The sequence below is a fragment of the Lactuca serriola genome, chromosome 7, assembly GCF_051521515.1.
Source record: "Lactuca serriola cultivar US96UC23 chromosome 7, Lser_US96UC23_V15, whole genome shotgun sequence".
NCBI classification, from domain to species: domain Eukaryota; kingdom Viridiplantae; phylum Streptophyta; class Magnoliopsida; order Asterales; family Asteraceae; genus Lactuca; species Lactuca serriola.
This window is the reverse complement of record NC_136414.1, coordinates 81,454,630-81,469,785: the sequence shown is the minus strand read 5'-3', so window position 1 is coordinate 81,469,785 and position 15,156 is coordinate 81,454,630. Positions and strand designations below refer to the sequence as shown.

At 31.9% G+C, this 15,156-nt stretch overlaps 1 protein-coding gene across 2 annotated transcripts; it reads left to right on the top strand.

The window, feature by feature from the left end:
* The first annotated feature begins 3,249 nt into the window (after positions 1-3,249).
* Positions 3,250-7,575, top strand: LOC145061621 (protein SHOU4-like). 2 transcript variants are annotated; one of them, XM_079009155.1, is made up of 5 exons: positions 3,250-3,399; positions 4,091-5,034; positions 6,168-6,323; positions 6,509-6,720; positions 7,152-7,575. In XM_079009155.1, the coding sequence occupies exons 2-5, from the start codon at positions 4,162-4,164 to the stop codon at positions 7,342-7,344; spliced, it is 1,434 nt and encodes a 477-aa protein (XP_078865281.1). In that variant the 5' UTR covers positions 3,250-3,399; positions 4,091-4,161; the 3' UTR covers positions 7,345-7,575. The 2 variants fall into 2 exon arrangements, with proteins under 2 accessions (XP_078865281.1, XP_078865282.1); XM_079009156.1 differs by having other exon boundaries at positions 3,263-3,513.
* Positions 7,576-15,156: the final 7,581 nt, after the last annotated feature.

Sequence of the window (15,156 nt, the reverse complement as noted above, 5' to 3'; positions counted from 1 at the left end):
ATTGTAAGTCCCCCCGTGCATTAATCATTGTAAGTCTCCCCCATGCAGACAAACATTTTACCTTCCAAATCGATAAGCGCTTCTTAAACTTTTCAATAACAGGCTTCGAGGTAGACTTTTTACTTATACTTGATCCAATAGGAAGACCAAGATAAGTAAATTGTAATTTCCCGCAACTACACCCATTGGATTTGGCAACTCGTTGGACATCCGATCACTCGACATTAACCCTATAAAAATGTGATTTATTCATATTTATTTTTAAATCTGATATCATATAAAACTCACGAAGAATCTGACAGATATTACTGATTTGCACTTGATCCTACTCTATAAGAAAAACAACATCATCTGCATATAGTAAATATGATAAACGAAACGCTGGTACTCCCACATAAATGCCCTGAATCATCTTTCTTTACACTGCGTCTTCTATTGCAACATGAAGACCTTCCATAGCTAATATTAAAAGAAATGATGATAAAGGATCTCATTGTCTTAGTCCTCTATGTAGCGAGAAATCCAAAGTGGGACTTCTATTTACAAGAATAGAGGCCCGAGCAGATATTAAAGAAATTGGGCGAAAATATTTTACAAATAGATGATTTTGCAAGTTCGGAATTAACGTTATAAATGACGCACTACACCCGTGAGGTATAACTCCTTTGAGAAAAAACCCTTTCACGTACGTAACTATATCATCAGCTAATACCGACCAATAACGTTTAATGAATGTAAACGAGAAGCCATCCGGGTCTGGAGCTTTATCTCCTGCACACAACCATGTTGCATTCTTTATTTCCTTGAAAATAATCTCAGTTTATATGGACATTCGGTTCTCATTTGAAAGACTTGTGAAGCGATTGTTAGCAGTCCCAATATCACCTCTACGATGAAGTTGATATTTTTCCTTACAAAAATTATAAAAAATTTCCTTCACCGGATCTCAACACCAATTCCCTTCAAACATGATACCTTTAATTGCTTGTTTCCGTCTCCTCCATCTCAACATACCATGAAAAAGTTTTGAGTTTTCGTCCCATTCAACGTCCCAACAAATTCTAGATTTTTGAGCGATATCCATCATTTGACGACATTCAAGATCTTCTAACTTTTTTAGAAGATTTATTCTTAATGCCACTAGACCACTCTCATTATTACATTATACCACTATTCGTTTAAGTTTTTACTAAAATGAGCTGTGTAGTTATGTTAATCGATTTATTATATTATGCCACTCTTAATCTCTTATAGTTTAAGTTTTTACTTTTTGGCACTCAGCCTATCAATATCTTAATACTTGTATAATCAGCCAATTACTATTTTCTTGTAATCCATTTTCTAATGCCATATTTAAAAATACTTATTTCTTAGGTGATTATGGTTATTTTATAATGCAAAAACTGCAAAAAATGTATTTGTTTTATTGTTTTAGTATGTATTTGTAAATAAATAACAATCAAGGTATCACATCATGTAAAGCATAAATTAGATCTAGGTATTTTCATATGAGCCATGACATGCTAAAAATTATAAGATTTTTTATGTAATATTTAACTTGTAATTATAAATAGAACATGTGTATGCTTTTTGAAGCGATTCCAACTTCCAAATCAAGACGAGGTAGGAGGTTCTTATGTGGTGAAAATAAAAAGTTGCTCAAGCTTGCAAGGATATAAACCGACACGTTTTTTGAATAATTTGGCTATATATTGTGGAGGCATTACTACACAAAAGAATCATTAGATCTTATGCATGAAACATTTTTTTAATAAAATCAACGACATGCGAGACAATTATTAAATTCATGTTTTTTTGGTTGGCATAGACTTCAAATTTAAAAATAAAATAAAATAAAAAAAAAAAAAAAAAAAAAAAAAAAGATATTTGTGAAGACATGGTTCTTTTTCATGCGAATGACTAAGTCATATAACCATAAAAAAATGTTTTTTGGCCATGAATTTAGAAACATAACATATTTTATTTATCATCTTGCTTTTTTGCATACTTCTTTGGGTACTCTTTAGGTTAAACGGTACATACGTGAAGATTCTTATGTTATAGCTGATGTGGCATTGCTACGTCATAGTAGCACCATCCCCATTGCTAGTAAGAATGTACGGGGTGTGGAGTAGGGTAATGGCCGGTTAAGGAGCTTCACAAGGGAGAGAGAATAAATTATCCATTTCTCTCTTTCCCCCATTTTTCTCTTCTTCTTGTGTAAACATTAACTTAGAAAATGATAGAATGATTTTGTGATGAGGTGGTCAGTTTCAATCTTTGATCATGCCTAATGACTTTACTATTACCAATGGAAACAAAAATATGTTGATGATTCTTTAATAAATACAATTTTGAAAATCCTATCAAAATTACATATATAATTAACATGGTTACATTGTACGTGTATATAATATTAGGTGTGAGACCCATGTATTATATGAGTTCATTTAAAAGAAAATTTAAATATAAAATTTAAAATATTTGAGAAGTTGAAATTTATAAAAAAAAAAAAGTAAAAAAAATATTAAATTATAAAAATTAAAGTGTTTTTTTTCAATTTACACAAATAATTTAAATAAATAAATAAAAGAAATTAATAAAACTTAAATTTAGCAATTTTGAAATTAGAAGAAAAGTCCATTAATGAAATTGATATGCATTTATTATTAGATTTAAATAATATGTGGAATTTAATAAAAATAGAAAAACCATAATAAAAATTAATCTAAAATAACTATAAAATTACATGTGACAAAATGAGTAAGAATATGACATGTGGCAAAAAAATCTTTATTTATTAGGGATATATATATATATATATATATATATATATATATATATATATATATATATATTATACCCCTAGGCAACATATATAATGATTTTGCCAATCATATTATATACTTACCACTATCAATTAATATGTCATAGTAGTGATCAATTGGTATAAAATATATTGAAATGAAATTGATCAAAGACATATCCAAAGAAAAAAAAAACCACACTCTATCTAATCCACGGTATGTTCCATATCCTTACACCAGTATAAAAAAAAAAAAACCATAAATGTCATTACTGTAGAAAAATAAATTTTTAAATGATGATTTAAAAAAAAATGAAGAAATTGAACTGATATGAAATTTAATTAAGGGCCATAAATGTCAATCTTGTAAGAAGGAGCGGTTAGAAAGCAAAGTGAGAGAAAAGCCAGGGTTATTACGAGCATACATATATACTATACACCACCACTATAGTAGAGTGCAGTTTCGTTCTGGTTGCCCTTGCAAACAAACAAACACCTCATTTTATACTAACTTTTAATCTCTCTCTCTCTCTCTCTCTCTCTCTCTCTCTCTCTCTCATATGATCAACCATGTTTACACTTCGTCACTCCAGGTATGCAAAGATACTATTTTCTCACTCGCTGCTCCATGTACATGCCCCTTGATTCTTACTCTTTTCAATTTGGTACAAGTTCTTAGGGCTTTTGATTTCAATTCGAGAATGATGGTACATTATCTTTTCGTTTGGTAAATCTAGTGTTTTTTGCGTACTTGGATTTCAATGTAGAAGAATACCCAATTGCCAAAACTCGATTTTGAAACTCAATTTGGCTGTACCTTTTGATTATTTGAAAATGGTGTATCTTGCTGTATATGTGCTTGTGTTTTTGCACAACAGCTCCGATCTCCACATTAGGTAGCCTTACAATTTGGGGTACCTGATTTGGGATCCAAAAAATGTTACAGATTGCATTTAAATATAGAAAATATATCTTCCTGTTTTAATTGATTCTGATTTCATACTACTCATTATAGTTTTACTCCAAATTGGATCTTGATTTGTGTTAGATTCACCTAATTTGATGAAGATATCGTTTTTCCAGCGCAGACGTGCTAAGAAAATCAGAAGTTTTCTGATCTCATATCATTTCCATTTTTATTAAAATCTTCATTATTAAGACTCATATCTATTTATAACCTTGATTTTGTAATATGATTCTATTAATAAAGCGTAAACCCACAATCGTAATGTAGTGCTTCGTATGCTTCTTCAATTGCATATAATGTGATATATTGTTTTGCAGGTTTAATTAACATTTAACACCCTTTCTACTCTCAAATCCCAATCCGCTTTTTTCCCCCAAAATCTCCACCAATGAGTTCCCGATTCCCGTCGCATCAACTGAACAATGGTTTATACGTATCAGGGCGGCCGGAGCCACCAAAAGAAAAAGCGCCGCCAATGTCCTCCACCGCCGTCCCCTACACCGGCGGTGACATCAAAAAATCCGGCGAACTCGGAAAGATGTTCGATGTCGACCATGGCAGTTCCAGGCCAAGAAAATCCGGCCATTTAGCCAATCCTCCATTAAGAACAGGATCCATGGGTGGTGGTGGTGGTGGTGGTGGAAACACCAACAGAATGAGTTCATTATCGGGAAATGTCCCCGGAGCATCTTTAAAAAAAACAAGCTCCGGCCCATTAAACAAACATGGAGAACCGATAAGAAAATCATCCGGGCCACAGGGCGTAGGGTTGACCGGGTTGACTTCCGCCTCCAGGCAAAATTCCGGTCCTCTCCCTCCGGTTCTCCCTGCCACCGGGCTGTTGACTTCCGGGCCGATTTTGTCCGGCCCGCTTAACTCATCGGGTGGGCCCCGGAAGTCATCGGGCCCATTGGATGTTTCAGGGTCGATTAAGTCAAGGAGCACATCAATGGTTAAGAATCAAGCTGTTACTCATTTGAGCCAGGATGATGGACATTCATTCTTTAGGAGTTTTCCAAAGTTGGTTTTTTGGTCGATTGTTTTGCTGTTTGTGATGGGGTTTATTGCTGCAGTTTTTATACTTGCAGCTGTTGGTAATCCGATTCTTTTGGTGGTTGTTGTTGTTCTTTTTGCTATTGTGAGTTTGGGTTTTGCATGGAATGCTTGTTTTGGTAGAAAAGCTGTTATTAAGTTTATTTCTGAGTATCCGGATGCTGAGCTTAGAACTGCAAAAGATGGACAGTTTGTCAAGGTTTCTGGGGTATGCCTCTCTCTCTCTCTCTCTCACACACACACATAATTATCTATGTATGCGTGTGTTATATAACACATGCATGCATACATGATACATACACTCTACATTTTTTATTTTGGTATATTTTACTTTAGGGTTAAATGCAAGAAATAGAAATGTTGATTTGTTTATTATAGCATCCTACATTCATGTGTTCTTATTACAAGTTACAAAATTGTTCATTGAGAAATCTACAGAATATAGGAACATTATTTGAATACAAACAGTTTTCATTCCTATAATTGGGGATATTTTTGAATGAATAATGTCCTAATATAGGAAATTTGAAAGTACAGTGCTATAATTGGGTAGATTTTCCAAAGTTCATGGCTTAATAAGAAAATAAATTGAAAGTACAATGTCGTAATAAGAAAATGAAAGTAGGATGCTATAATACAGGAATAAATGAAAATATATCGTTGTTTTTCACGTTTAGTTGTTTATCAACAACACACATATGTTCAACATTTGTTGTTAGTTTTGTAATTTTCGCTTCTGGAGAACTTATGATGTCTATGCTTTCAACAACATGCATACGCAGATTTATTTGTCTTATTTTGGTATTTTTACTTTACATATCATACTTTATTAATGTATGATATCCATCCATGCATGCCTTATGTTGAAAAAAATATTGGTAATTTAACTTCTATAAATAGACTTCAATGATGTAAGTTGTAAGCTTATCATTTCATATATACATGATATGCGTATTCCGTTACTGTAGTATGTTAATATTTCTAGTCTTCTAAATACCATAAATATTAGGTAATCATAAAATTAGGTAATTTTTAACACTAAATAAGTTCAACCTAATTGTTTCCGTCACGAAGAATACACTAAATATGGGAAACTATCATGATTCTTTTTCCAATAAAATTTGCTAAATGTATTTGTGTTATGGAACTAAATAATAGGGTTCGAATAATACAAATATTTGTTTTGCTTAGACTTCCGATTTAGCATACATTTCATCATTCCTACATGTGTCGATTAAATATAGTATCTTCGTTTTTTTATATTTATATATTCTTGAAATGCATTTTGACACCAACATAAAGATGCTTTTTCATGATTAAGAAAATCTTGATTTGTTGAAGGTTGTTACATGTGGAAATGTTCCTTTGGAGTCATCATTTCAAAGGGTTCCTAGATGTGTTTATACATCCACAAGTTTATATGAATACCGAGGCTGGGATTCAAAAGCTGCCAACTCCACACATCGTCGCTTCACATGGGGTCTCCGATCCATGGAGGTTAGTTAGTAAGGGTCAAAATAGTCATTTTTAGATTTTCTTAAAAGCAAAATACTTAAAATGTAATAGCTCAATAGCTAAATTTAATCACTATAGAACATGGTTAAGTAGCTAAAATAAGCATATAGCTGTTTTTCCATAGTGTAAAAAATTTTGATTTTAATCTTTTGTGAATATATATGCAGAGGCATGTGGTGGATTTTTATATATCTGATTTCCAATCTGGGTTAAGGGCATTAGTGAAGACTGGTTATGGGGCCCGAGTGACTCCATATGTGGAGGAATCTGCTGTTATTGATATTGATCAATCCAACAAAGATATGTCCCCACAATTCATAAGATGGTTGGCTGAAAGAAACCTCTCGAGTGATGATCGTGTAATGCGACTCAAAGAAGGGTATGAAACCCTAATCTCTAATTTATTTATTAATATTTCGTTACGTTTTTTATATGATGTCAGAGATTAGGTGGGTAACATGTCAAAATGAGTGAATTCTTAGGGTAGGTCAAAAGGGTCACTTAGGTAGGGTTGACCTGCCAACACTTTTTTTGTCCATCTTTTATATTTTATTAGGGTTTTAGTATAATGTGTGAGTTGGGTAAAAGGTCAAAATGGTTAATTTCTTAAATCTTATGTCATGTCAAAAGGGGTCAGTTGGGTAGGTTGACCTGCCAACACTTTCTTTGTCCATTTTTTTTTATTTCATTAATAATTAAATATCAAATATGATAATTCAAACTATTTGTTAAAGTACTGATCGAAATCAATTTCATTATTCCTTTTTTATCAAAAGACCAAAATTGCTAAATCAATTTCATGTAACATAGGTACATTAAAGAAGGAAGCAGTGTGAGCGTGATGGGAGTTGTCCAAAGAAACGATAATGTATTAATGATAGTGCCTCCACCCGATCCAATTCCAACTGGATGCCTATGGAATAGATGCATGCTTCCTTCAAGCCTAGATGGGGTCATTTTGAGATGTGAAGACTCCTCAAATCATGATGTGATTCCTGTGTAAGTCGAGTTTGAGCTAAAGATGATAGGTGTATAGTCTGGTTTTTGTTTCACTTTCACTTCACCCCATGATCTTGTTTGGGAGTGTGTTTTGTTAATGGTGTTGTGTGATTATGGAGCTTTTGGGGGAAACTTGATACTTGAAGGAGTTTTACAATTTTCTTGGTTTTTTTTTTCATGAGAAATGTTTGAAGAATTTGAGATTTTGATGGTATTATATGGTTCACATTTATTATGCCATGTTATTTTTTGTTTGCATGAGCAAGAAAAAGGTTTTGGGCGAGAGTTTTGATTATAATGTGGATTGGTCGATTGGATTGCTTGGGGCATCTGGTTTGTTTTTTTACATAAAAGATTTATTAATGATATGTCTTGATTTTTTAAGTGTATATGTTTTTTTTAATAATTTAGGAAGAACCATCTAATTGAGAAAATTGAGAAAATCAAGGAAATAAGGTTATTTTCATATAATTAAGTCGGGGTTAATCTAAAAAAAAAACTTATATTTTGTGTTTTTTTTATTAAACTTCAAATTTATTTTTTGTCTGAAATAACCTTGTATATATATATTTTTTGAATCTGACCATTTTAGTCGTTTTTTTTTCAAAAATATTGTAAAATATGAGGGTTTTTTTGAGAAAAACTGAAAGAGTTGAGGGTTTGTTTGGAAGCATTTAGAAAATTGAAAGTTTTTTTGGAAAAAAAAAATACAAAGATGAGGGGTGTTTTGGAAAATTGAAAAAAAATACATGGTTTTTTTCAGATAAAAAATAAATTTGAGGTTTAATCCGAAAAAATACAATAAAAAGTCACTTTTGAGATTAACCATTAAGTCATGTAATACTAATTTTTGTTAATTTCTGCTCTTTTTTCTTAAATTACTTCTTCAAGTTTATTTATTTAAATAATGGTTAATCAATACACCGTTTAAAAAAAAACAGAACAATATTATTTTTTTATGCACCCTTCATATCTTGGGAGTTGTCATCAACCATTGTTTCCTTTATGGAATTTGGTTGGCAATTAACCGAATTCTCGTGTCTCCTGGAGGGTTTTTTTTGTCTTTGTTTTCTCGTCATTGTTAGTTGACCCTTTATACAAAAGAAGTTGACTGGGGATCAACAACGGAGTGATAACTTAGATTATATAAAACCATAATGAGACGTTCATTACGTTTGGGATTACTTTTTAAAAGCTGGTGTGTTTGGGATTATTTTTTAAACTTAAAAGTGTTTTTTATAAAAGGATTTTTTGTAAGATAACTTTTTCTAAAAAAAAGTTTTTAAAATGTGTTTGTTTTGAATTTTAACATTTTTAAGTGACAACATTTCATGACTTTTGAAATGTTATTTTTTTGTTATTGGCAAAAGGTTGTTTTTAAAAAAAAGTAACTTTTATACTTACTAAACATCTTTTTAGACATTTTTGACTTTTTAAAAAAATTATAATTTTAAAAGTCATTTTAGAAATAATGTCAAACACCCTCTAAATGATTTACCGTAAATGAGTTTGAATATGGTAAGGATAATCCCTAAAAGTTTTAAATACTAAAGGATTTATTTGATTCCTATAAATAGGATGCTAGAGATAAAACTCTAGCTCATCTTTGCCGTAAATTTTCGTTCCTCTCTTCCTTTCTCTCAATATTGATGAAACTCATAACTCTCCCATAGGTTGAGTTTTATCCCTAGCATCCTATTTATAGGAATCAAATAAATCCTTTAGTGTTTAAAACTTTTAGGGATTATCCTTCCATATTCAAAACCTACCTTATCTTTATCAAGATAAGCATAAATAGTCCACCTCCTCGTTCGGTAGAGTTCTAGAATATATCACCAAAATAATTTCTAATTAACTTATGAATTAATAAATTAAGAACTTATTTTTTTCCATTTCCTTAATGCTATCTGTGTCATGAGGCAAACTCAAATAGATCATGTTATTATTTAGAAATATTAAAAAGTAATGACATTGGACACTGACAAATAATGTTATTCTTCAATGCTCAACTCATTCATGGTATAGGCCTAGCTTTTTTTATCATGGTGCAGGGAAATTATGGCATGTAGAGATGGTCTTGTAGTAGAGGGCTAAAACAAAAGAAAAGAACTACTGATATTAAAAAGAAATAAAAGGTATGGAAAATGATTATCTTATGTCAGTATGAACATTTATCGATTTCTTCAAGAGTTTCACCATATTAAAAAAAATCAAATTAGAAAAGAAATTATTGATAGCAAAATAACACACTACCCATTCAATTTTCAGAACTATGTAAATAAAAAATAGTTGGTCATTTAGTTATTTGTTAACTAATGTAACATCTATTTCACTATATATTATTTAATTGATTTTTTTTTGTTTTTATAAAAAAATACTATGTAAATGTGTGTACTATTGGATTAAGGTGTCTAAGCTCATAACTAAATTGTTATATATTTGTAATTAAAAACAAAGTCTTTTTTAGGTTGTCCTAATAACTAGAACTTGGTTAGAATGTCATTTATAGAGTGAAAATGATTTATTAGTTTTATTATATGATAAATAAATTGTAATAAATGATTTGTTTGTATATTATGTGATTGATATATTAATTGGAAATAGTAATAATTAATTAATAATTAATTAGAAATTAATTGGAATTAATTTTTGGATTAATTAGAATTAATTGAGAGTACAAGGGTTGAGCTGTAATTATTCAAAAGTTGAACAATGGAAGGGTTCCAGAACCTTCATTTATGGACGGTTTTGGGATACCTTAATAGGCCACTCTGGAATAAGGAAATTTGATAACAATCTGGATTTAAAATATTATTATTATATATTCAAATTAGGGTTTCTAAGGTTTTCTAAGCATGCATAAATAGGACCCTTGGATCTCCTATTTTCAGCCACTCATTATTCCAAAAGGATAGCCGGATTTTGCCTCTCCCTTCTCTCCCATCAAAAGTCTTCTAGTTCTAGGATTTGGATACAAGTCATTAGATGCATCATCCTTTTGGTGCTAAGCTTTCCTATACCAACAACCACAAGGGATTGAAGTAATTTGTTTGCTACAATAAATCAAAGGTATGTAACCCTAATTTCATGATTTCGATTATATTAGGGTTCATCTAGTTTTGTTGTTCATAGTATGTTTCCTTCAAAGTGTTATGACATAGATCCTTATATGTTGCATGTTCCCTCTTAACTGTTATGTATTTTTCCGCATTGTACGTGTACTTATAACCTATAAAACTCATCATGTACATCACGAAATGCCTGAATAATCCATGATGTCATACTCTTACAATACTTTCTTACAAAGATTATGGTATTATCTTCTTTAATTTTCAACTCCTTATCACTACTTATATACTTTAATCATATACAAACAAATGCCTTACAATCTTTGTTGTTTTGTTGATGAGGTATACCTTTAGAAAAATAAATAGTAACTTCACAAGGGAGTAAGTTTGTCCACTTAGTATCCAATAATCTACTGACTCTAAGAATGACTCAAAAGACACTAGTGTTTCTTTTACCATTTCTCCACGGAATTCTAAAAACAAGTCGTATATTGTAAAATTCCATGTCTATAGTCCAAAATGACATTCAAGTACTATTAATATGAAACAATACTTATACAATGATGTCAGGTTTTAATTCAAAATATAGATAATTTTATGAATTTGAAAGTATACTCACCCGATCAGATTACCCTAAGCTTGATATGGAGGTTGGATCCATCTACAGGTTGCAACATTCTCTCGGCATGCTGAAATTTAAAATAATAGATGGGTAAAATTATTTAGCTTTGGTCGATTGGTTTGTAATTTAATGGTATGAGATCCTTAAGATCTATATGTTTTTTTTTGAAAGAAAAAAACATAAATATTATTCGATCCTTTCAATTGTATATTTCATTTTATGATGTTAGGGGCTTACATATGCTTGTTTTTCAACTAACCACCAGGTTTAATAGGAAAACTATTGCTAGAAAGATGCAGCAAAAAACAAAAGTCACCATAAAATGTTCTTCCTATATGTAAATGATTACATCTAACCCGAATATGTGAAGGTGGAATCTAGATGAAAAGGGTTACTCATATACAAAAATTGTAAATAGGATGTTAAGTGTATGTCACGTTGAGCGGGTATCAAGTTTTCTATTGTTTTATACATAGGCCCTTGTGTTGGGTTTTGAGCATTCTAACACTCATATGGTGTACATGCAACCCTAAATACCTTGGATCTATGTTTTCTCTATTATACATGCAAATATCAATTCCTAATGTATTTATCCTAACTAGCATATTATGAAGTACAAATAATATAAAATCTAGTAGAATGACATACCTCTTTGTTGGTGCTTGATTCCATGTAGCTTGAGAGCCTAGTGCACCAAGTGTGACACCTCAAATGGTTCACACAACATCAAATGCATTTGGAATAACTTAGAGAGAAAATAGAACACTTCAAGAATCAGCTTACCCTCACTTCTTCACTAGTGGCCGATTTTGTCAATAATAGGATGCTTATATAGTTGTTACAATTAAGGTAAACCCTAATTGTCATGGCTTTCCATTTCCTTAGATCCATGGGTTCAAATACACCATGGAGCATCCATGGAGTATCCTATGGATTTTAGCCCAACTTGATAATCCATGAAGTCTTAGCCCACTATACAAGTATGGATGATTTACAAAATCAACCCATATATTTAATTAGTCTTCTTTTGATCACTTAATTAATTCTAGATTAATTCTTGATCAATACTAATGAAATAATCTTATTAATATATTAGAACTTATAATATATTAATAAACCTTAAGTGTTATTTCTCTCATTTTAGTCTATCCAAATGCATGATGCTATGCAACCCAAATGGACCATGCCGGGTCGGGTCAAGTCTTACCAATTATAGTTATGGACTTATACATTAATCCAACAGTCTCCCACTTGGATAAGTCTAAAACTATTATTGAAAGTACGACTTCATAATCCGACTATCAATTGTAGCTCTCAAAAGCCGTTGTCGAACTCTGAATAAATCAATGACGCGTCCATTTGATAAGTGATTATATATTCCTCCATTCTAGATATCATATGGACTGAGACATGGATTATAATCATTCTCTCTATCCATTTGTTGTTTCCCGACTTCCGATTTATGACGACTGACTAATTGAACAAATCAAATCAGTCCAGGCCCAGCCGAGCACTTACATTTTGTCATCACTAAATAATCGAGGGGCCCACAGATATCACTTTTATACCTTTGAGGGTAAAAGGAATGGATAAACTTTGACTCATATGCTTATACTGACTACTTATTGAATCATACACAAAAACACGTTTTATAACATCAAGTTACCAATGCGTTTTCGTGCAATCAATGTATAACCAACTCGTAGTCAACAACTCATATCTCTAGGTTTGAAGAATATAAGATATTATCGTCTCACGATTCACTCGTGATAAAATCCATGAAGTGAATCCAAATGAGCGTGGGTTGAATCCAATACTCAGGCCTTATGAGTACTCATGAATGTTGCAACAACCGTTGCTATGTCTAATGCACATTAGACAAATCATACGAGCCAAATTCATGACAGTCTTGATTCATATGTACTTCCAACATATGACCGACTGCAGATGATTTGAATAACTTAGTCATTCGGGAAGAATGACCTAGTTATTCTGGAAGTCAAAGCATGCAAAGTGAAACACAAAAATAATACTAATCCTGTATGGCCCCAACACTTTGAGTGTAAATAAAAACACCTTTTATCTAAGCACCATATTGATTACTCATTATTCATGTTTCGATTAATCAACTTAATACTTGAATCGAAACAATAGTCATGCCATGCTCCAAGCATGCACACTATGTTCATCCAAACAATAGTTATGCAATACTCCAAGTATGCACACTATGTTTACATGTGGTCCTCTCTTTGTGAAACATATCGATTGACAACATTTCAATGATGCTCATTTCATAATCCCAAATCCTTTACAATAAATGTAAGAACACCAAATTCTTGTCATTTACCGTAATCTTGTTAGATTCTAAACTTATATACAATGATCCTCTTGTAATGAATATGCACACAAGTCACAAAGACTTGGAAACAGACATTACAAATTATTCCAATGGAAAGCAATTCCATGGAAATGAAGTCTCAAATTCAAAGTACATACCTTTGAACATCCTTCTTTGCATTAAGTTCTTTAATCTTCCACCTATGGAGACAATTCCATATTCCCATTTTGATCATTACCTTTTGAACAAGAGTTGCCTCTTTTTAAAATATGTCAATATGGTCCTTACTTTATACTTCCAATTGTCCATGAGTAACCAAACTTTGGAAAACCTCAAATTGTTCTCGACAATTGCTTAATCATTTTAGTCATATCCAGTTCTATTCCCTTTTCCCTTCTTAATGCCCTAAGCATTAGTAAAATTTAGAATGGATGAATATTATAGCACATGAAATCGATCCTATATCCGAAGCATATGGGACATGATTCATGCTATAAAAAAATTTATTTGTCATGTTCTCATAATTCGAACTATGAAGAGGTATCGTAATCATAATCAAATTTTGAGAACGCAACATATATAGAATTTCCTTATGTTGAACCATTCCAACATATCATTCATATATATTATTTGCCATGTTCTCATAATTCGAACTATGAAGAGGTATGTCGTAATCATAATCAAATTTTGAGAACGCAACATATATATAATTTCCTTATGTTGAACCATTTCAACATAACATTCATATATATCCTTGACTAAAGTTGATTAAAATCTCAATCTAATCTTGTAGAATTGGAATGAAGTATAAAATCTGTGACAACCCGAAATTCTAGTCTGTACAAACAATATCACTTCAATAGAAGTCAGAACAATCGCAGTAAATTTTCAGACTTTTCCGTATAAGTTTGAGTATTTCAGGGTTTACACTTAAGGAGATATCAGGAGAGTGGATGCACTAGGGTTTTGTGCAACTCTGTTATTCCAAAACTCTATTATATTAGAGTTCATTTCGTGAATAAAATATTTTCTGCCAAAAATCTCAGGACTATATATAGAAATCTGAGCCATTTTCATTCATTAGTTACATTTCCAACTAGAGAAAAGCCATTTTCTCTCTCACGGATCTTCGGGTTTTCATCCCAAAACGTGAGTACCTCTCTCTAGTTATACTATATGGCTTATAATGTGCTTAATAACATCGATTTCATAACGAAGCAGCTAGATTCGAGAGTTTACCGCCCAAGAACACCTTGGGGAGTAAACTCTTTTATGAGGGTAAATTGATGCCTAGTCTCTCCCCCTTGATAAGTAACCACCTTAGACTTGTATGTTAGTGTTTAAAAGACTAGAAATCATCCATGAACACCAAGAGTAAGGTGTTCACCGCCCAAGAAGTTCTTGGACCGTGAACTCCAAACTCAACGGCCAAAGAGTGCCTTAACCACTCCTAAATCCTTGGACAATTACCTAGATTTACTCCTGGTTAAATTAGGCACCTTAAAACATCAAAGACCCATCCCAAAGAGAGATTACAGTTGTAATCTCTTATGGAAATGGTCTTTGGGTCGTGAACATCAATCAAGGGTACCAAAGTGTGCCTAAGGCCTTCATTAGCCTTAGATAATTGCCGAAAACCTATCCTAGATGAGCATGAGACTTGAAAACACAAAAATACCCCTTTCCATATGATTTTATGGCAGTAAACTCAAAAGGAAATGGCCTTGGGGCCGTAAACTCCTCAAAGGAGTGTATCTATGCCCTAAACCCTTCCAAGGATTAAACCAT